General features: G+C 35.1%; 2 protein-coding genes across 2 annotated transcripts; both read right to left on the bottom strand.

The window, feature by feature from the left end:
- Window positions 1-1,066: 1,066 nt before the first annotated feature.
- LOC143543907 (myosin-binding protein 7-like) lies at window positions 1,067-3,410 on the bottom strand. Its single transcript, XM_077036122.1, has 3 exons — window positions 1,616-3,410; window positions 1,476-1,519; window positions 1,067-1,385 (listed from the first exon to the last, which is right to left on the bottom strand). Exons 1-3 carry the CDS (start codon window positions 2,753-2,755, stop codon window positions 1,274-1,276), a joined length of 1,296 nt encoding a protein of 431 aa, XP_076892237.1. The 5' UTR covers window positions 2,756-3,410; the 3' UTR covers window positions 1,067-1,273.
- Window positions 3,411-4,331: 921 nt separating this feature from the next.
- On the bottom strand, window positions 4,332-12,564 carry LOC143543912 (D-lactate dehydrogenase [cytochrome], mitochondrial-like). Its single transcript, XM_077036129.1, has 18 exons — window positions 12,305-12,564; window positions 12,123-12,223; window positions 10,905-11,007; window positions 10,778-10,826; window positions 10,581-10,673; window positions 10,271-10,385; window positions 10,139-10,199; window positions 10,023-10,059; window positions 9,885-9,946; window positions 9,694-9,790; window positions 9,551-9,625; window positions 9,361-9,437; window positions 6,108-6,139; window positions 5,265-5,374; window positions 5,126-5,188; window positions 4,965-5,044; window positions 4,715-4,889; window positions 4,332-4,623 (listed from the first exon to the last, which is right to left on the bottom strand). Exons 1-18 carry the CDS (start codon window positions 12,556-12,558, stop codon window positions 4,504-4,506), a joined length of 1,704 nt encoding a protein of 567 aa, XP_076892244.1. The 5' UTR covers window positions 12,559-12,564; the 3' UTR covers window positions 4,332-4,503.
- Window positions 12,565-20,994: the final 8,430 nt, after the last annotated feature.

Here is a 20,994-nt window from a genome sequence, read left to right as displayed (position 1 = left end):
CTATATAATTTTCTGCTTAACTATCGGGTCCATTTGATCAACATGAAAAAAGGATAAACTTTTGTTTCATTGTTGCAAAACAATTATATATTTTTAATCTCTGGTTTCTGTTTCAAGGGTTCTTCTAGCATCTCTAACTGATATTAAGTCCATTCTTGTATTCACCTGCACCATTTGAATATGCTTCGCTTTCTGCACTGCAGGTTTGTAAAGTTTTTTCTATCTTTCTTAAATAAGTGAAGTTTCGGGTCATAGATTCTTTAGATTTATATTCAGGTCAAATGCAAAGTCAGCAGAATTGATCACTTGCTTGTTTCACAAGAAACTTCTACTACAAGTGACCCTAACCAAGGTTCAGATTCCACTTCATGTTACAGTATAGAAATCAATGATGCTTATCTTCCTCCATGGATTATAAAAGTGTACGTGATGCATTGAAGGCTGATGGCAGTGATTTTGAGGCAAGCTACACACAGGCACATAATATATAAATGATAAATTTGCAGGGCTTTGAAGTTGGTTATATTATTGATGGAAAGTTGGAAACTATGATTTGGTTGTTTTGCAATTTTGTGACTGATCCCATATCAGTTGGTTTAAAGTTTAAACGCTGTTCTAGACATTTTCTGCAAGAAGTTTGATGAAAAAGCCGGAGAATACGACAGCTTGCTTGAAAAGCATTCATCATTTGGCATTACAAATGCGGTTGTTCCCCCCTCATTTGAGCCGTGCGTTTGTAAGATGCGTAAGGTATTCTGATCCTGATCAGTCTTTCATAGCTTCTCTTTCACCGGTTTGATCTGAATTCTGGCATCAATTTTTGTATATAGATTAGGATGTTAACTCTGCTGAAGCTCTTGTGCTCCCTAATTTTGATCACTCATTAACTGTAATATCTCCATGCTTATATTTGAAGCCGGCAAAACTTTCGTCAAGATGTTTGAACCTGTGTTGTTGACTGCATAAAAATTGCAAAGCAACTGTGATATTCAAACATAAAAATTCCATATCCACAGGATCTTGTGTGTATTTACAAACAGATTTCCAAATTACATTCAAGCTATATTCAAGTAAAGCTTACAAGCCAGCAATTATAAATGACTATATATGTATGTATCCGCATTTTCTTCAATCAGAAAACCAATCCAATTTCAGCAAATATAAAGCAATAGCACTTCACCCATAAAAAAGTAGTTGCAAATTTTTTATTTAAAACCTAAAAACCAAACATGTGATGTAGATATTTGAACCAGATAACGATAAGTGTCCGAGGTCAATACTTCAAGAATCTTGTTCTTGAAAGACACCTCCATTGCCCCATCTGTGGTCCCTTGTTTACCAGCATTCGCAAACCTGCGTTATTGGCTGTCATGCCAAACATGTATCTAGAAAAATAAAAATAGAAAAAGTTTTAATTTTGATCGGAGAAAACTTGCAGCCTAAGTAAACAAAAATAACTAGCATGATTAACTTACTTGCTTTGACTTGCTCTCCTCCAAAAAAAGAATGAAACGATCCACTGTCCAAATGGGCTCAAGTTAAAATAATATAACTAATGGTTTTATAAACATCCAAAATAAATAAGGATTAACCACCAACATAACTTGCTTATTACCTTAAACAGCAAGATGAACGAAAAGTTCCCAAACATAGATCGTTTCTTGACAGGCATCCTGCTTGGTTGAGGAGACATGTCTTTATACAAATGCTGAGCTATCTCCTTCAACAATACCAATTGTGCCTTCTCGTTCCTCATAGAAATCAAAGCCTGCTTCATTGACTCCCTGTCTGCTTCCAATGCATGAAGCCTTGCATACAGATTCTTCACCTCTGTATCACCAATGCTTTGAGTAACATCAGCATCATCTTTAACCTTTGTCACATTATAAACAGAATCAACTGTATATACCCTGTCACTCATGTCATCGCCAAATTCTGATGCATTATTACTATCAGAAGATAACTTCTTTGGTGAGTTACCGAAAACAACCTTCTCCTTCACTGGACTGTGTTCAAAACCTCCCTCCAATTCACTGATCCTTTCTTCAATAGCTTTCAAAGAACGTGGAGATTCATCAAATGCATGCTTCTCTATATCAACTATTTCACCATCAACATCCCGGTCAGCATGATGTTCAATCAAATTGCATTTTAGTGGAGGGTAATTGTATGCACGCAACTCAAAGTTGGTCCCACTATAATTCTCTCCATCTGCCTCGGCTTCCGTCAGCCCATAACTCATCATCCTGTGTTTATACGCATGCACTTCAAAAGTCAAAGCTTCTATCGCTTGTTCTTTTTGGTACAACAAATCCTCCAACGCCATAATCTCTTCCTGATCATGGGCCATCCTTTCCTCCGAAAACCGTTTAAACTGACGCGCCTCCATCTGAACTTCCGCCTTCTCACTCTGCAACCTTAATATCATCGACATCGCTTCATTAGCCGCCGACGAAGCAGCATTTCTCTCTTCATCCAACTCAACCGATAAATCCTGAATAGTTTCCTGTTGCCTGTTGACCATCTCCCGTAACGCAATACACTCGTTTCCAATATCAACACGAGCCACACCGGAATCCGAAAGTCCAGGTATGAACAACACATCATCCTCATCATCATCTCTCTCATCAAGTTTTCGCTTCACCGACCGGATCCAGAATCCGTTACCATCAAGCTTTGCAGAACAACAGTCACATCCACAATCACACCATTTAACCACTGTCCCCACCGGCTGCTGCTCACTCGCGGTTTCCATATTCACAACAATTTTTCATTCAATTTTTCAACAGATCAATAACTTCAACGCTAAAACATTCGTTTCCGATGCACAATTCCTCGCTACCAATCAATCACCTAATCCTAAAGTAGACGAAAGAATACTCTGTAATAATCGAAACTATCGAAACCTAAAGCAATCAAGTACGTTTCTAAGTGCGAACTTAAGTGACAACTTAATGAAACCGAAAGGCCGTAATAATTACATACATCTGAACCTAATTACTGACAATTACGTTACTTAACACTACAATTTCTTCATGAAACAATAATACCGTTGTAACTTGTATAACTTGTAATTACATATACTCCCTCCGATAAATTGTTGACCTAATTATTGATGGAAATCACGTTACCTTGCAGCGGCAAACACGGGCCGGTGTAATTGACTCAGTCCATGTACGAATCTGCACAAGATAATTGTGAATTTGAGAATTTGCTTACAAATTTGATGAGAAATGGAGGATTTATTGTGTTGACTCGTGGAAAATTGGGGGTTTTGAAGGAAGGTGAAGAGATTTGGAGCCCTAGAATTTTAATTAATTTGGGTATTTGTTATTATCGGAATATTTTTTTAGATATTTTTTTAATATATAGTTGAGAAAAATGAAGAACATATCCAAAAAAAAGTAGTTGTGTGTGGTCATATTGTGATATTTTGTTCGTGGGTTGGCTGTCGGAACTTACAACTAACTTTTCTTGTGAGTTTTTTTTTAACAAACATGAAAACTTTATTAATTATTAAAGTTATCATAATGATTAAAAAGGGAAATATGGATAATCATGAGAACCCTAATGAGTAGTAACTATTTGATGATTAGATATATTATATAATCAGTAGTTATGGTTTGAACATTGACACATCTAATTTTTTTGTGACTGATAATAGGAGTCTCAGTAGCGTAATCATTAGAGATTTTATGTTGGATTCAAGTTTAATTTGAATCGATTTTGCTTGCACGTTTCTCCATTTTGTTCATAATCATCATTATAAGAGAAACTGAACCATGATTGCTTTTAGACCATGCGTAGTCAAAACTAAACAACACCAAGCATTTACGCCATGTGGCGCCCAATCAACATTCAAAATTTTGCAAAAAAACAAGCGTAGTGGAAAAATGACCACAACTCTCATACAATCATTATTTTATTCCTCCTTTCTCTCTCCCACCCAAAACGTCATTCTCCACACATTGTGTACACAATGCCGGCCACAAAATTGAAGACCAAAACGGGGGGCGGGGGGAGTCCCGGCACGTGGGCCCAAAACGCCGACCACAATTAGGCCCCTACGAGCGGTCTTAGCAACAAAAGTGAAAATTGAGATTATCATTGATCAAATTGTAAATATGACATTAGTATCGGTCAAAATGTCATAATTTGTATTGTTAAAATCTAATATACCTTTTATCTATCATATTTAAAACAATATTGTATGGTATTTAATTATTCGATCACTAAAAGTTCTCTACAAGTTTTCTTTTAATATTTTGATAATCTTAACTCCACATATTTTAATCAAATTTTGTTAGAATAGAAAGACAAATCAATATTGGTAACCCGGTCAACTCCAAACCTTTGCAGGCTTACTTCTTAAACATATATTAAAATTTTACTTTTATCTGTATGTATCACCAACCATATCTTTTTTATTCGGTTCGATTATACAAAACCAGTACAATGAGACTTTAATTTGTCTCAATGTTACAACATGACAAGAGTGCTTGATTACAAGCAAATATGAGGCGGAATAAGCTTTCCTGGATTCATAATATCATTAGGATCCAAAGCCGCCTTTATCTTTTTCATTGTCCTCAAATTCTCGCTTCCGAGTTCCTTCTTAAGATACTGCAAATACAATCATCGGCGAGGGGTATTTTAGACATTTAACACAACTTTAAAAAAAATAATTATAATTAATTCATATATATATGCTTACTTTCAGTTTCCCTGTACCGACACCATGTTCTCCAGTACATGTACCTTCCATAGATAATGCAGCATGAACCATGAAGTTGTTTAGTCTTTCAGCCTCCTTACGTTGTTCTTCGTCTTCTGGATTGAATAAAATTACTGTGTGGAAATTACCATCACCGGCATGAGCAATCACTGTGCTGTTAACAGGAACGGGTCAAAATAGTCACTGGTCAAAATCAAGTCGGTTTGTCAAGAATACAGATGAAGCATACCATATTAGAGGCGAAGCATCTAGTTTTTGTTTAGATTTAGAAATTAGTTCAGCCAGATGTGATAAGGGAACACAAACATCCTGAAAAAAGAAAATAAGTTTGACTTTTCTGGTCAACCATAACAGTTTGCAGATACGAAAAAAGCGAATTAACCGACTAACCGTTGTCATTGCTTCACAGTTAGGTGCTAATGCTAAACATGCATAAAGAGCTTCCTTCCTAATCTATATCAAAATATTTTGTATTAATAAAAAGAAATTAACATAGTAACCATGCAGTGGTTAGTTAGCATTAATTAACCTTCCAAAGTTCCTTTTTAGCTTCTTTATCTTCTGCAAAAACAAAATCTGACCCGTTATGCTCAGATGCAATCTTTTGAACTATACTTGTCTGCTCACGCGTATATGCTTCTGTAAAAATAAAAAAAATTTGAATATAAACATTAACAGCCTCATTATAAGCATAAAGTATCAGCAATCCTCATTTATGTAACTATGTAGAATGTTGTCATACGATCAAACATCATGGTTTGATGTATCAATCAACAAACCATAGTTATCAAATGCGCTAGGCGCATTCAAGGCGCGTAGGTCCCACTTGGGGCTTAGGCGCAAGGCGCAAAAAAAGCGAGGGCCTAACATAATAAAAGCGCACTTAAATAAAAATAACAAAATCTATTATGTATTAGAAAAATAATACTATTCTTCATATAATATAAACAAAAGCTATTATAAAACATTCAACATCTAATCAGTACCAAAAATTCTAAAAAAATCAAGATTCAAATGTAATTCCTTGAATAACAAAAGGTTCAAAGTAAAGTACCAAAAGTTCAAATACCAAAATGTTTAAAACATGAAAACCAAAAGTTAAAAAAATAATAAACAGTAAAGGTTCAAATGATCATTGTTCTTGATTCGTCATCAAATACCAATAGAGGTGCCGCCAGCTTAAAAAAGCGAGGGCCTAGGAACTAGATGCGCGTATATCAGGCCTCTGCCTGGAAAATGGGCCCAGGCGCAAGAAGCGAGGGCTTTTAATAACTATGCAACAAGCATGTACTCTTTATCACATATCTTTCAAGATATGTTTCAGATGTTAGAACATGACATAACTCTAAGAACATTTAAAAGAATCAATTACCAGTGCCAATTAACTCAAACATTAAAGTTGGATCCGTAGAAAACATTACTATAGAGGGGAGGGACGACGAATCCTGTTAGATCCGTAGAAAACATTACTATAGAGGGGAGGAGGGGTAGAGGATGACCGAAATTGACTTGGGATGAGAGGATTAGGCATGATTTGATAGACCTAAACCTCTCCGAGGACATGGTTGAGGATAGGAATTCGTGGAGAAGTAGAATTAAAGTTAGGGGGTGTTTGGTACAGAGAATTGGGGGGTGAGAAATGGAAATGGAAACAATTCTCTTGTTTGTTTACGAAAGAAAGAGGTGAGAAATGGAAATAAACCATTTCCATTTCCCTGATTTCTTTTCTCTAAAAAAAAGCGGAGAAATTCTCTAGGTTTCATTTCTCACTTCCATTCTCTTCCTTTTCACTTCTATCACCAGCTTCCTCCTTCAAAGCACCGCAACCCAAAACAAGGTATGGTTCAACTTCTATCACCAGCTTCCTCCTTCTATCACCAGCTGCCTACTGTTGTCAGGTTCAATTTCTGAACCCTAGGTGACGGTGGTGTGGTGGCCTGGTTAGGGTTTCTGATGTAAAGCCCCGTGATCGTCGGTCCGGTACTATTTCTGAACCCTCGTGCGTCCTTCGTTCAAAACCCTAATCGTCGGTCCGGTACTATTTGGGATCTAATTCAACATCTTTCTATTTATTATCTTTCGTCTAGCATATGATTGTGTGTTTGATTAGCTTATGAATTAGGTTTTTGTTTTCATATTCTTCTAATTTGATGGCTGATCTCTTTAATTTGTGGTTATTGTTTGATGTATCGACTGCTATTACTGATTATGCTCATTATTGGATACTAATTTAAGGCTTTCTGTGATTATCATTAATTCATTGTTTTTTTAATTACATGAAGCAGAAATGGGATATTAATTAGGCAAATTGAAATTATTAAAGATGTTTATAATAGAATAATATTATTGATATGCCTGTGTTCTTTTGATCTCGCAATCGAAGCTCTTTAAGTATTATTTGATCATGTTTTCTATGATACTTGCAATTAAAAGCTTGCATATAGAGTTATTTGAGTATTATAATGGAAAATGCTGTTATTTGCAACCGTTCAAAGATAGAATTATGTTATGTCATTACCAAACTGACAACTTTATTGAAAGATAGAATTGAGTTTTTGGGCTCCACTATAACCTTTGTGAATGATGTTGCAGGGTTATTGATAGCCAGTCACCAAATGGTAGCCCAGGAAGACCAATATTAGCTAATATGCATGCGTTTTCAGAGTCTGTTAAATCTAAGTTTTCTGCTGCTTCAGCCAGGTATGCCAATTGATTTTGTTTTCTCCTGCAGACAGAATAACACTTTATATGTTAACTAGTTTATTAACCTGAGGCTATTAGAAATGAAAACCTCCATTACTTTTATGTCTAGCGATATTATGCCAGCAATTGAATAAAGAAACAGATGTAAAGTGTTTTAACTTTTTTTAATTGTTTCATAATAGAAGAGTGTAGATATAAATTATCTTGTGAAATTCAATATTTTTATATAATGTGTTTTTTCATATGTAATCAAATAAATACATATACAATAAAAATGGGAATATAAATAACAATAGGTAAAGGGTTAACTGGAAACTTTTAGTAGACGCCGTGTTTATTTTAATTTGTTGTATATAAAGATTTATTCTGTTATTCTGAGATGGTTTGGCACGTCTTGCAGATACAAGGAATCTATTTCAAAAGGCACTCAGGGTTTAAAAGCAAAATTACTTGCTAAAAACAGTTCAGTTAAAGAATTAAGCAAAGGAGTTCAGAGAGAAATGAGTGCAGGAATGGCTGGAGTTGCTAGAATATTTGAACGGTTGGATCCAACTTTAAAAAGAAATAATGATGGAACTAACTTAAACTTTTTCAAAGGAAAAAATACTCAAAATAATTCCGCTGAAACTCCTACGGATGTCGGTTCGAATGGAGAAACTATGCATCTCTAAGTTGCTTTTGGGTGCCCTGAGCTTTTCAGGTTAGCCATATCGCACCGTACTATTATTTTAATAAAAAGTTTTAAAACATCATGTTTTCTAGACTGCAATCCAACCCAAACTGTTAAAAGTAAACATGTGAAGATTGTCATCCCTACTGAATGAACACGTAGATCTTTACTTCTAGTTGCTCTTAGAAACATTAAACGTTCGGCCGTGAACCACAATCCGACTGACATTTTTGTTATGTTTTCTTTGCAGTGTCACCGGGGAAAGAAAGTTGATAATAGCAAAGTGACGTATACTGAACAAATCTGCCATAGCCTTAATGGTTGGTTTGTTTGCGTCCTGCAATAACTACATTTGGCATTGTTCTAAGTTGACTTGTGTTCTAAAAAACATTGGCTTTATATGTAAGACTATAACTTTTATGTCTTTGTTTAAGATTACTTAGACAAGGTGGCGGTGAAGAGATGGAAAGAGATTTGTTATGAAGTATGTTGTGTATGGTTGAAGTATGTTTTGTATATGAATTGGTTTTAACTATGGTTGATGTTTTTTGCTTAAAAACTATGTTTTGTATGTGAATTAGTTTGATCAATGCATATTTTGGTTGGAATTTATGCATCTTTTTATATGTTTTTTTATTTTTTAATAAATATTTGTTATGAAAAAAATACTTGTGCTAATGATAAAGTTGATATAATTCTCTGTTTATTTTCTATGTACCAAACAAGAGAAATGATTCTCAGCTATATTTCTCTACTGAAATCTCTGTACTACCAAACAGAACAGTCAATTCTCATTCTCCAGACCAATTCCCTTTCTCTGCAATTCCATTTCTCTACAATTCCATTCTCTGTACCAAACACCCCCTTAAGGATTTTTAGAGATAATTCAATACCTTAGGGCTTAGACTTTACTTATTTAAGTCACATACCATAATGGTATTTCCCTTACATATATTATTATTATTATTATTATAATTATTATTAGCTTTTATATAGCTGTTAAACTGTGAAATTATTATCAATATTATTATAATTAGTAGTAGTTTTTATACAACTGTTAAACTTTGATTTCCTTTATTTTGCTTCATACACATGTACTTAGAGCCGAGGGTCTCTCTGGAAGCCACCTCTTTATTCCTTTGGATAGAGGTACGGTGTGCCTACATCCCACCCTCCCCAGACCCTACTTATAGCTTTGCTGTCGGTGGGATTTCACTGGGCATGATTGATTGATTGATTGATTAAAGTTGGAACTTCAGGCAATTCTTTTCCATTGGCAAGATTGATAGCCTTCACTTGAACCTCATCTAACAGTTCCACTCTTGACACCTACCAACACATTATCCATTCGGTTTCACAAATTCACATTTTTTATTGGCAGTTGAACATGATTTTAACAAAAGACGACTAAAAGTTGCAAAACAGACAAAAGCATACCATACCTGTATGCCAGACAACATTGTTGCAATTGCCACGTCAGCTGCATCTTTAATGGTAAAAAAATTGCACATTGCAACCTGAAAGAAATCGGCAATCAGAATCTTTGGTGTATAAGTATTAAGTAATTTTATAAAAATGAAGTTACAATGGAATGTTCTGGAATCTTCTGTAGGCGCAGTGTAACTTCTGTTATTACACCTAAAGTGCCTTCACTGCCAATCATCAGCCGAGTAAGATCATACCTCACCAACAGCACCCTTTTAATTAAATTGTAATTACACTCCAATATATAGAAGTAAAACACATATGCTTTTTGAAAATGACAATTATACCCACCCGGCAGCACTTTTTCTAGCACGAGATGCTGTTTTCACAACTTCACCATCTGCTAAAACAACCTACAAAGGAAGCTAGTCATGATATGATGTGGCAGTTATTTCACTATAAAAAAAATAAAGTAAAAAAGTAAAAAACCTTGAGATTAATGACATTGTCACGCATGGTTCCGTACCTGCATACTTAAAGCATAAGTACACGCTCAAATACTTGAAAAACAAGACCCATATAACTGAATTAAACAAAGTGTCTACCTAACAGCTAATGAACCAGAACAACGGGTCCCACACATCCCTCCAATTGTTGCTCCGGGTCCTACTCAATACATATATAAATATGAATTAACATGAAAATAAATTTCCATGTAAAAGAACTTATATACTAACCGGGGTCAAGAGGAAAGAATAGACCATACGGTGCTAAGTATTCATTAAGCTCCATCCATCCGATCCCGGGCTCAACGACCACATCCATGTCCTTAACATGTAATGCTTTGACATTCTATAACCAAATAAATAAGGATTGAGTAGCCTACAAAGGAATCTTATATATTACAAAATTAAGAAACAAGTTGTTAAAAAGACTTCATTTTTTTTTCCTCTTTTACAAATATGTGTGTGTTTATTAAAAATCAACCAACAATTACACAAGGTTGGTCATGTACCATAAGTTTGAACAAGAAAAGTTGGTTCATACTTTCATTAGGGTCATGTCAATGCAAACACCTCCATTAGGAGATAAAGTGTGACCTTCAATTGATGTAGCTCCACCATATGGTACAATAGGGACCTGCAAAATGAAAGATTAAAGAAAAACCATAATATATTGTTAGCGTATATTCATACAAGTAGCTTTACATGCTTCAATTAATTAATCAACATTAGGAATCTGACCTTATAATTATTACAAGCTTTGACAATTTTAGATACATCATCTTCTGACCTGCGCACATAAAAAAAAGTTTCACAAAAAGTTAACTGTTTATTCATTATCTTGATATTGAAACCACAAATTGCGTACCTCGGAAACACAACAACATCGGGGATATTTACCGCTTTGTGAAAACTGTATTGTGGTTTCCCATGGAAGTATCTCTCATCATGATCCAGAGTCATATTATCCAGTAAAATTAGCATTATAAACACTCCTATTCATATAACATATGTTTAACACTGAAATTGCTAGAGAAGTCAATATAGAATAAAGAAATCGTCTTTATTCCAAAGAAAGAGGCACACATAACTAATCAAGGTGGCAAACATTCATTTTAAGCTTCATATATGAAATGAACTACTAGCATGCTTCACAAAACTTAATTTAGCCTAATTTTCTGATAGAACCCCGAATTTGAAACAAGAAAATAAAGGATAGTTGACCCGATTCGAGATGGGTTAGTCTCCGGTTAGCCGATTCGAGATGGCAATTCTCCAAATACAAGGTTAACAAACCCCAATATTTTTAATATATAAAACATGCATATCTATAAACTAAAACAAGAACATATAAATAGACCTAATTGGGATAAAAATTGCAACATTTATTTCCCTAAACTTTTCCTCTTCATAGTCCCATTTAATTAACTGCCTTGACCCAACCATGTTGGAGCCGGGTATGCATCATTTTCATTCATGTTAAAAAGTAACGTTTACATCGTTACAAAAGGCAAACGTGCAACAAGCTACGCCTCCAGCCATTTTTAGATAGCAAAACTAATTTGAAGATAAACACTAGTGACTGATTATATCGAGTTATCGACCAGTGGCGAAGCTTAGACTAACACACTGGGGGGGGACTCAAAATGTATACAAAATTTCACAAACGAAGGGGGCAGGGCTCAAATTTTCGGCTGAAAACGGCTAAATTTACACTACGTATAAAAAAATTCGGATGGAAACGGGTAAATTTACACTACTGTGCAAAAAAAAAAAACAAGGGGGCGGGCCACCCAGAGCCCTAACTAACCTTCGCCACTGATATCGACCACGATTCCTGTTCTTTTGAAAACACAAATAAAAAATGTGTGATTTCGAATTAAAAATCAGCTCAAAAACCTATCATTTTTAAAAACTAGATGAATTACTAGTTTGCAACATAAAATCATTTAGTCTAAGAACTACCGTTAAAGAAAAAATTAGGGTCTGCAATAATAAAAACATGCCATTGAATAATAATAATAATAATAATAATAATTCTTCAAAAGGTTATATATGAACAACAATAAGATAAAGATTATTACATGACATATAGCTTTGAGTTCATCAACAAGCTCCGGCGGGACCGGCTTATAATCACCCTTGACAACATGCTCCGTGCTACCTTTACCACCAATTCTCACACCACTAAAGATTCAAACCCATCAAAATTAAACCAAAACCCATTACACAGAACCAATCAAAACGCAACAATCAATCAAAAAAAACCTTTCTTGGAGACTGGGCGCGTCGCATAAAGAAGGGCTTTTTTGAAATTGAAACACGAGTGAGCCACCGGAGACTGCGAGAATGATCGGAAGCAGGCAGGTGTTCCATGATTGACGATGGTTTGAGTTGATTAGAAAGGTGGTGTTAAGGATTCTTGATTGAGATTGGGGTGTGTGGTTGATGGAGGTTTGAATGAATTTGAGAGATTTTGAATAAGAGCGTAAACGAGAGAGCAAAGTGGAGATTATTGCCATTGCTTTTGTGTAAAAGGATAAAATGAAGTCAAGTCAAATAAATATTTTTTTGAACGGCAAACGCCAGTACCCCGTACACGGCCTCCATTGGTTAAAGTAGCCCGAGCCGGCCACTAGTCCGGACGGACGGAGCCCCTAGCGGTCCACCTGTTGAGGGATTCACCGGATAAAACCCGACCCCCACGCCCACCAAACGACACGACAGCGAGAAGCCGGTAAAACCGGGTGAGATCATGACTCGAACCCTGGCAAGCCAAGGTCATCTCTCATATCTCCCATATAAGTTGGTGGTAGTGAGGTTTGATCCCCTACCTCTCACTTGTAAAGTGAGCGCTCTACCATTAAGCCACAACCAACTTATACTAATGGTACACTATTATTTATTATGATCAAATAATAATTTTATATTATATTTTATGGTGAGTCATAACAAGATGGCAAACTAGCACGAATCTCATAGACAAATCTCAAACATGGGTATGGACGGATATGGACTAAGTTTTGTGAGTACGGATATAATATTAAGTGATATCTTGTTTGATATGGACTAAGTTTTGTGAGTACGGATATAATATTAAGTGATATCTTGTTTGATTATGAGAAAAACGTGCTTACTTATTTAACTGAATATCATGATCGCAAACATTTTATATATGGTTGTGTAATAGAATAATTTACAAATTTTTAGTTTTATATTTCGGATGATAAAATTATATTAAGATTAAACTAGTAAGACATGTGTTTGAAAGTTTTAGCGGATAATTTTTGATAAAGCAAACAACAAATAGCAATCATGTATTGGACTGGGTTTTAAATACAAAATTTTTATCGGATGTGGGATTGAAATCAATTTGTAGGGTTGTATATGAATAGAATGTCAGACAAAATGTTCGTGAATTGTTTTTGTGAAAGTTTGTTTATGTTTGATCTTTTAATAAATAAACGAGCACGATGTAGCATCCCAAAATTTCTAAAAATAATATTTAATATATTATTTTTTTATGATGGAAAAGTTTACTTGACTTAGTAGAGAATTAATAAAATAATAAGGATGAAAGGATAAGTAGTCTAATTAGATGGAGTTAATTATGGATCAAAAGGAAAGATGGGCCTTAGGTCCATGGGTTTAAGGGAGTATAAATACCCCTTAAAACCCTAATCTTTTCCATTTTCATACATCTCTACACAATAGCATCCACCATCAAAACACACACATAACTCAATTCCCGTTTTTGAGAAAACCACCCACAATGACACAAAGATTCCAGGAGATCTAGCCGTCGGATCGGTCCCAAATTTTAACTGAGTGTTCACGGTATATAAATGAAGATTCCCACTGATTAGATCTTCGATCAGAGGTCGGGAAGTACGGTTTTTATCAGAAAACCGTAGCAGCTCAAAATGAGGATTTCCGGCCACTGTTTCACTATCCGGCGACTGTAGCGGCGGTTTCCGGCGAAGTTGAGCTGATTGGTTTGTAGATCGGAACGAGACGGTTCCGTGGCCGCTTGAATCACTCAAATCGGAGTTCGTTTGATATGGTTTTGAGCATCTCGAGTGATTTCAAACAAAAACCTCAAAGGTACGTTTTTGTTAAAAAGGTTTACTTTTCATGAACACATGAAAATTGGTAGGATGATAGATCGGGTCTAGACAAATCGTAAAGTTGCAAACTTGAAGATTAAAATGGACTTAACGAACTCATGGCTATGTACGGCTCGCTTAAAATAAACCTTAGATCTAGTATTGAACGTTTTTAGCTTAAAGGTCCCAAATTTATACTTTTTCGGGCCGAGTTTTACCCAAAATCGATCATGGGAATGTTCACGGGGTTGGTTAAAATCATATCAAGGGGTTACACATTAAAACGAAGATGATTATGGGGGTTGAGAAAGGACCCGTAGCTGATTGCTGTAACTTCGCCTTAATATCCAAGTTCGCGAGTTGTTAAGTTCGCCTCATCTAAGTTCGTTGATCAAGTTCGCATGCTGCAACTTCGCCATATATAAGTTCGCTTATGTATAAGTTCGCTTAAAGTCTAAGTTCGCTTATGTATAAGTTCGCTTATGTATAAGTTCGCTTATATCTAAGTTCGCTTATATCTAGGTTCACTTATATTGAGACCCGGATACCTGGCGACTTGTAAATGTATACATATACGTGTATACACTTGATAGCATGCATCGTAAAGACCTAAGGAGATAAAATACATGAATGTTAAAATAAAGGGAAAACCATAAAATGCTAAGTAAGCTAATACTAGACCTCTAGAGTAGACCAGACGAGTATTTGATACGTGTAACTATTATACAGTTAGCAGAGCTCAGTTAAAGAAGGGATTAACTATAAGCGGAGAAAGAGACAGGATCCAGGTGAGTTTCTAGCCCCATTTCCTTGTTATGTTTTCGGGGCTGTGTGCATGCTCGACGTGAAGCGTGAATACACTTACCTTAAGTGGTAAGTGTATGCTATAGATGATATATAGGTTAGCTATTATATAATGCTTGTCGGTGCGTGAACGATCTTCGAATATTGCACGTATCGCCAAGGATAGTGATTGCCAAATGGTTGTTTGTGTGTATGAATGCTATGATTTGCTTATTATGTAAATGATGAAATGTTAGAAAGCGTGATGTAGATGAGTATAGGTCGAGTGTGATAGAAGTTGCAAGGGTCTAGTAAGGGTGTTAGTGGCATGACGATAGTGCGTGGTAGGGTAAGCCTATGCGTGCCCTCGTTATTAAAGTGGCATAACGTGAAGTGCGTGGTAGGGTAAGCCTACGCGTGCCCTCGTTATTAAAGTGGCATGACGTGAGTGCGTGATAGGGCAAGCCTATACGTGCCTTCGTTATTAAGTGGCTTAACGTGAGTGCATGAGAGGGTAAGCCTCTATGTGCTTCCGTAAACAAGTGGCTAAGGCGTAGGGGACAGTTAAGTGGTTAAGCGGTAAGGTGATCAGGTCGGACAGTGGACTATGTGTCTTCGGACACGTATATAATTACATGTAATGGTTGTATGGTAAGTTGCTTGATTAACTAGAACTCACTCAGCGTAGCTGACTTTTAGTATGCATGCAGGTGAGCTGATTATAGAGTTAGCATGAGGACGGCACATGGCATGTATTGAACGGCTGGCATCTGAAGATGGAAGAAACGATGTTTTAAATATGATATTTTATGTTATGGTTTTAAAGAAAAGATTAATTGTTTTGTAATAAACGGTTAAAGTTTTATATTCCGCGAAAGTTTTAATAAACTCTGATTTGTAGAACTGTGTTTATGAGTAAATCCGACGCTAAAGTAGGGCTACCGGGAACGGGGCCTTACACACGAACAAGAAATTATGTTCGATTAACTAAAGAAACAAACACAAACAGAGGTCATGTTCGTTCTATGATGTATTTGTTTGCGTTCATTAATGTTTGTTTACGCTTGTTCATTAAAAATTTTTAATGTTTATAATGACTTTTTTAATCTTATCATATATATTTAGCTAAACTATTAACTATAAAACTAAAATATATTCAAGTATTATGTGATTAATTTATATGTAAGTTAACATATGAATATGAATGTGAAAAAAAATACAAACACAAACTTGGTAGTCGAGTCGAATTGTTTGACACTGATTATTCTCTTGTATTCAAATCAAATAAGTCATTCTTTGTGTTCGTTCGTTTGTGCTCGTGAACCGTTCACAAACGGAAAAGAAAATTTGTTAAGTTGTGTGTTTGTGAACCATTCATTTATCCGATAAAACTTAACGTGCGAATATAAACAAAACGTTATTGGGTTCTATTCGGTTTATTTACACTTTCCTGCTTATAAAATACAAAGAAAAGAAATAGACATATGAAGTTGATCATTTTTTTATATTTAATAATGATAGGTGTCATGTCAATTTCTTTCTAACGTAAAATATCATGGAAAAATACCACTTTTAGTATCAAAATCTTGTACTACTTAACAAGAGATGTTTTCCTGATTTAGTAGCAAAAATGTCTTCCAAATCATAGTTTTCTTTTTCTTTAAAAAACTAATACACGTCCTTTTCCTTTTAAAATAAAGTTTTGAAATACTCATGACTACCTTATAGACTCAATAACACGTACTAAGCTAGTAAGGATAAGCACCTTAAGCGTAGGGTTATACAAAATAATTCAATATTTTTATCATTGATCAATTGAAGCGTAATGTATATATGCTCATAAACTTTTTAATAATATATCAGTTCTTAAATTAATAGGCACCCACTTGAGAAACTATTGTTTTTTTTTACTTCCATGTAAACATTTTGTTCACATGTCAACTAGGTTTTTTCACATTTGCATGCACTTGAAACTTGATGTAACTTCACATGTGTACTACTGTTATTTCTCATTATAACCCATGTTGACTTGCATTAAAATTTATACAACTATCTATCAAGTTAACCCATGCTGACTTACATTAAAACTTATAAAACTAGTTTACGCATTCGGTTAAAATTGGTTACTCATTCACACGTTAGGCCGTGAGCTAACATGATGCATTCAACTACCTTTTTTTTTCATATATGCAATTGATTGAAAGTAGATAACTACGATTTTTCCATTGTAATCAATACTGATTCACGTATGAAATTATACATTAGTAAACATAGTTCACATGTGAACCTGCATTATTTTACATGTGAATCGGTGTTGATTCACAATTCTGGTAATGGTTCACATTTGAATTAATATTAAACTAGGACACTAGTCCGTGTTACACACGGGTGAAAAATATTTCAAACGTTATATATATATCACTACTAAAAAACTGGACCTTTTCCGACAAAAATATCCATAGGTAAATTGTCGGAAACGTTGATTAGCGATAAAATACCGAGGAAAGGCGTTTGTTGGAAAAAACCTCCTAGGAAAAACTTTTCCGAGTAATTTCCCACAAATATTCCCATAAATTATCGACAATTGTGGTTTGTCGCTGATTTGCGACAAATTACCGAGGACAAAATTTTTAGATTATTCCAATCATTTAGCGAGAAACTAGTCACAAAACATAATTTTAATAATATCTTTTCCTATATATTAATCATAAAAATTTAAGTACTAATAACAATTAATTTTATTTTATTTCCGACGATTTTACGACAAATCTTATTAATTAAGTATAAGACAATTTTAAATGTACAGACCAATTTCCGACAAAAAAATTATTTTTTTATTATTTTCTTTTTTATTTTTACAGATGAATTTCCGACAAAAGTTAATTTTAATTTATTATTATTTTTTTTCCTGGACAAAAAACCTAAATTATTTCTTCACAAAATCTAATAGAAAAGGCTAAAATTCCAGAAAAACAAAAACATAATTTAGATTAAGCAGGTCTTTTACAATGACATAACAAAATACAATGTCATTTGTTTTAACATGTCAAAGTACCTAACAAAATAACATAAGTTTACCATGTCAAAATACCAAATAGTCAACAAACTACTTATCGGCAAATTTTTCATCATTTCTTCAATCTGTTTTTGCAGTTTGTCGCGTTCAGCCCGTTCTTTTTCGCGCTTGGCCCGCTCTTTTTCACGTTCAGCCCGCTCTTTGTCCAAGTCTCTTTCCATTTGTCTTTGTAGTCTCTCACGTTTGGCCCGTTCTGTTTCTGCTTCTTTTGCAATTTCTGCCAAGCGGTTTTCCATGTTTTGTCGAGCCTCTGTTTCTTATTCTAACTTGGCTCTAACATATTTGACCTATAAATTGTTAAAAACATATATATAATTAATGCATAATACATATTAATTTACAAACTGTAATGCTAATAAAAATGCTAACGGGTCATTTTAAGAAATTATCCAACTGCCAGGCTAATTAAATGTTAGCAAAATCAAACAATTTTGAATAGACACAGAATGTATAACTATTAGATGGAATACAGAATGGTCTATCTGACTATATATGTATTTGGTATTGTTGTAAAAAAACAAATGACAATGATGGCCCCAGTTTAAACAACAAATTACCAAGGTGCCCCAGTTCCATTTTATACAGCATATCACTATGGTAGCCCCAATTTATACTATAACTTACCAAAACGTCTTATCTAATACTAGAAAACAAGTACCAAATGACAATAATAGCTACATGTCAAACCCACAATATGCCAGTTACAAACTAAGGTCATGTTCGTTTGACCTTGAATGTAAACAAATAGAATTCACACATACATAAAAAAAATATGTAGAGAAACCTAAAATGTTTAAACTGAAATTAAAGTGACCTAAGAATAATTATAATGATAATAATAACGATACCTCATGTGATTGTCGAGCATCACCATGTGAACTAAACCTACAAAGTGATGATTGTGACCCGGTCACCACGAAATGTGGATCAGAAGACCCTATCCCAAACATCCGGCCACAACTTTTGTGATGCAAACGCTCCCACACAGCAAACTCATCCCGATCCGGATTCTGATCGTTGTCTGGCCCATACTCCTTCTCAAGTTCTTTGTGGAACGATGTCTACATTTTCATCAATGCAAAGCAAGTCACTTTTTAATCAAAGTTAATACAATAATTACATATATATAAATGATAACTTACAAATGATTCTTTTGATCGTGTTGTGGCGAACTCTAACTTCTCCAAGTCATTAATATTGATTTCCCCATCGCGCAATCTCTTCTTAGTCTCTTTGGTGGCATGGGTATCAACAAAAACAAATTCGTAGCCCACTGGTCCTCCCTTTCGTTTCTCCTACATAATTTTTGATAAGTGTTACAAATCCAGTTACGATAATTATTAAATCTGATCAACTTACCACGCGGATGCGATGTTCATCAATACCCATAGACCCGCCTGTATGACGAGATAAATCATTTTTACGATTGTTTTTTCCAACCTTGGATTTGTTTAACCATTTTTCAGTGTCCCACATCTGCAATATTAAAAAAAACCATATATACATAAAATATAAAGAACATGAAATATTAATAAAAAAATCATAAAAAGTAGTTAACACCCTTACTTTACACCAGCGTTTCCATCTGTCACCAGGCACTTTATCGGGTGGATAATTACAAATTATATCAAATCTATGTTTACCATCCTCGATAAAATGATTGTCCTCCCTGGCTTTCTTTTTTGATTGTTCACGCAGGTCACTCATCTTATTTGGATAACGATCCTTAAGAACATTAACGAATCCCTCAAAAATGTGTTGGTCATCTCGTGGATCCCATCTCCAACGTGTCTATAAAAAAATAAATATTAAATTAACAAATTAAACAAATAATTATAACATATACAAATGATATATTGATATTTACCCGAAAGGTATTAAACATATCCCTTAAAGCACTATGGGGGATCTTTTTAAAAGTGATCCAATCTCCATCAAGTTTTTGATCTAGTATTTGACCAGCACTCCTATGAACATATCCGAATCCAAACCTATAATATTGAAATAAACCATAATGATAATCAACACAAAATAACAAATGTAAAAAAATTTTAAAATTAAAAACATATTTTCTCCCCATGCGTGCGATCCGCCTATTATCACCATCATCCTGACCACTAGTATCCTCAAAACTAGCATTCTCAAAGTCATCAGCCTTACCACTTCCATCATTCTCACAAACATCATCATGCTGACGCACTAAGTCGTAAGAGTGAGGAAGTCCTTGCAACAGTGAAGTCATACAAGCTGATTATGAATTCAAGTCTATTTGAAGAAATCATCAAGGTGCAGTCAGAGGTACTGGTAGACGAAGTGCTAGTGAAGAAGGAAAGGATTTTCAGTCAGAAAGACGAGTTGATGGAAAACACTCATGGTGTTAAGACTAGGTTTGACCGTATGTGGATCCCACGCCATGGCAATCTCCAAGGTCGAATCTTAGATGAAGTTCACAAGTCAAGATATTCGATTCATCTAGGATCCACCAAGATGGATCAAGACTTGAAGAGAGACTACTGGTGGCCGAATATGAAGAATGATGTGGTAGATTATGCCAGTAAGTGCCTAACTTGCTTGCAAGTCAAGGCAGAGCACTAGAAACCTTATGGAAAGATGCATCCTCTAGAGATACCAGAATGGAAATGGGAACACATCACCATGGACTTCATAACTAAGCTACCCCGTACAGCTAAGCATCATGATACCATCTGGGTGATAGTGGACCGTTTGACCAAAAGTGCTCACTTTCTGCCCATACGAGAGGCCATCTCGTCAGAAACGTTAGCAAGCTTGTTCATAAAGGAAGTGGTAGCTAAGCATGGAGTGCTGTTATCAATCGTGTCTGATAGAGACACTCGATTCACTTCGAGGTTTTGGAAGAAGTTCCATGAAGCTATGGGAACGAGATTGCACATCAGTACGGCGTATCATCCTCAAACCGATGGGCAGTCTGAAAGGACGATCCAAACCCTTGAGGATATGTTACGTGCTTGTGT

This window comes from Bidens hawaiensis, unplaced genomic scaffold (assembly GCF_021521415.1).
Source record: "Bidens hawaiensis isolate Kalapana, Puna unplaced genomic scaffold, B.hawaiensis_p1.1 tig00013347_1, whole genome shotgun sequence".
In the NCBI taxonomy this organism is placed as follows: Eukaryota; Viridiplantae; Streptophyta; class Magnoliopsida; order Asterales; family Asteraceae; genus Bidens; species Bidens hawaiensis.
Note: the sequence above shows the minus strand (reverse complement) of the source record. Positions and strands in the feature narration are given on the sequence as shown.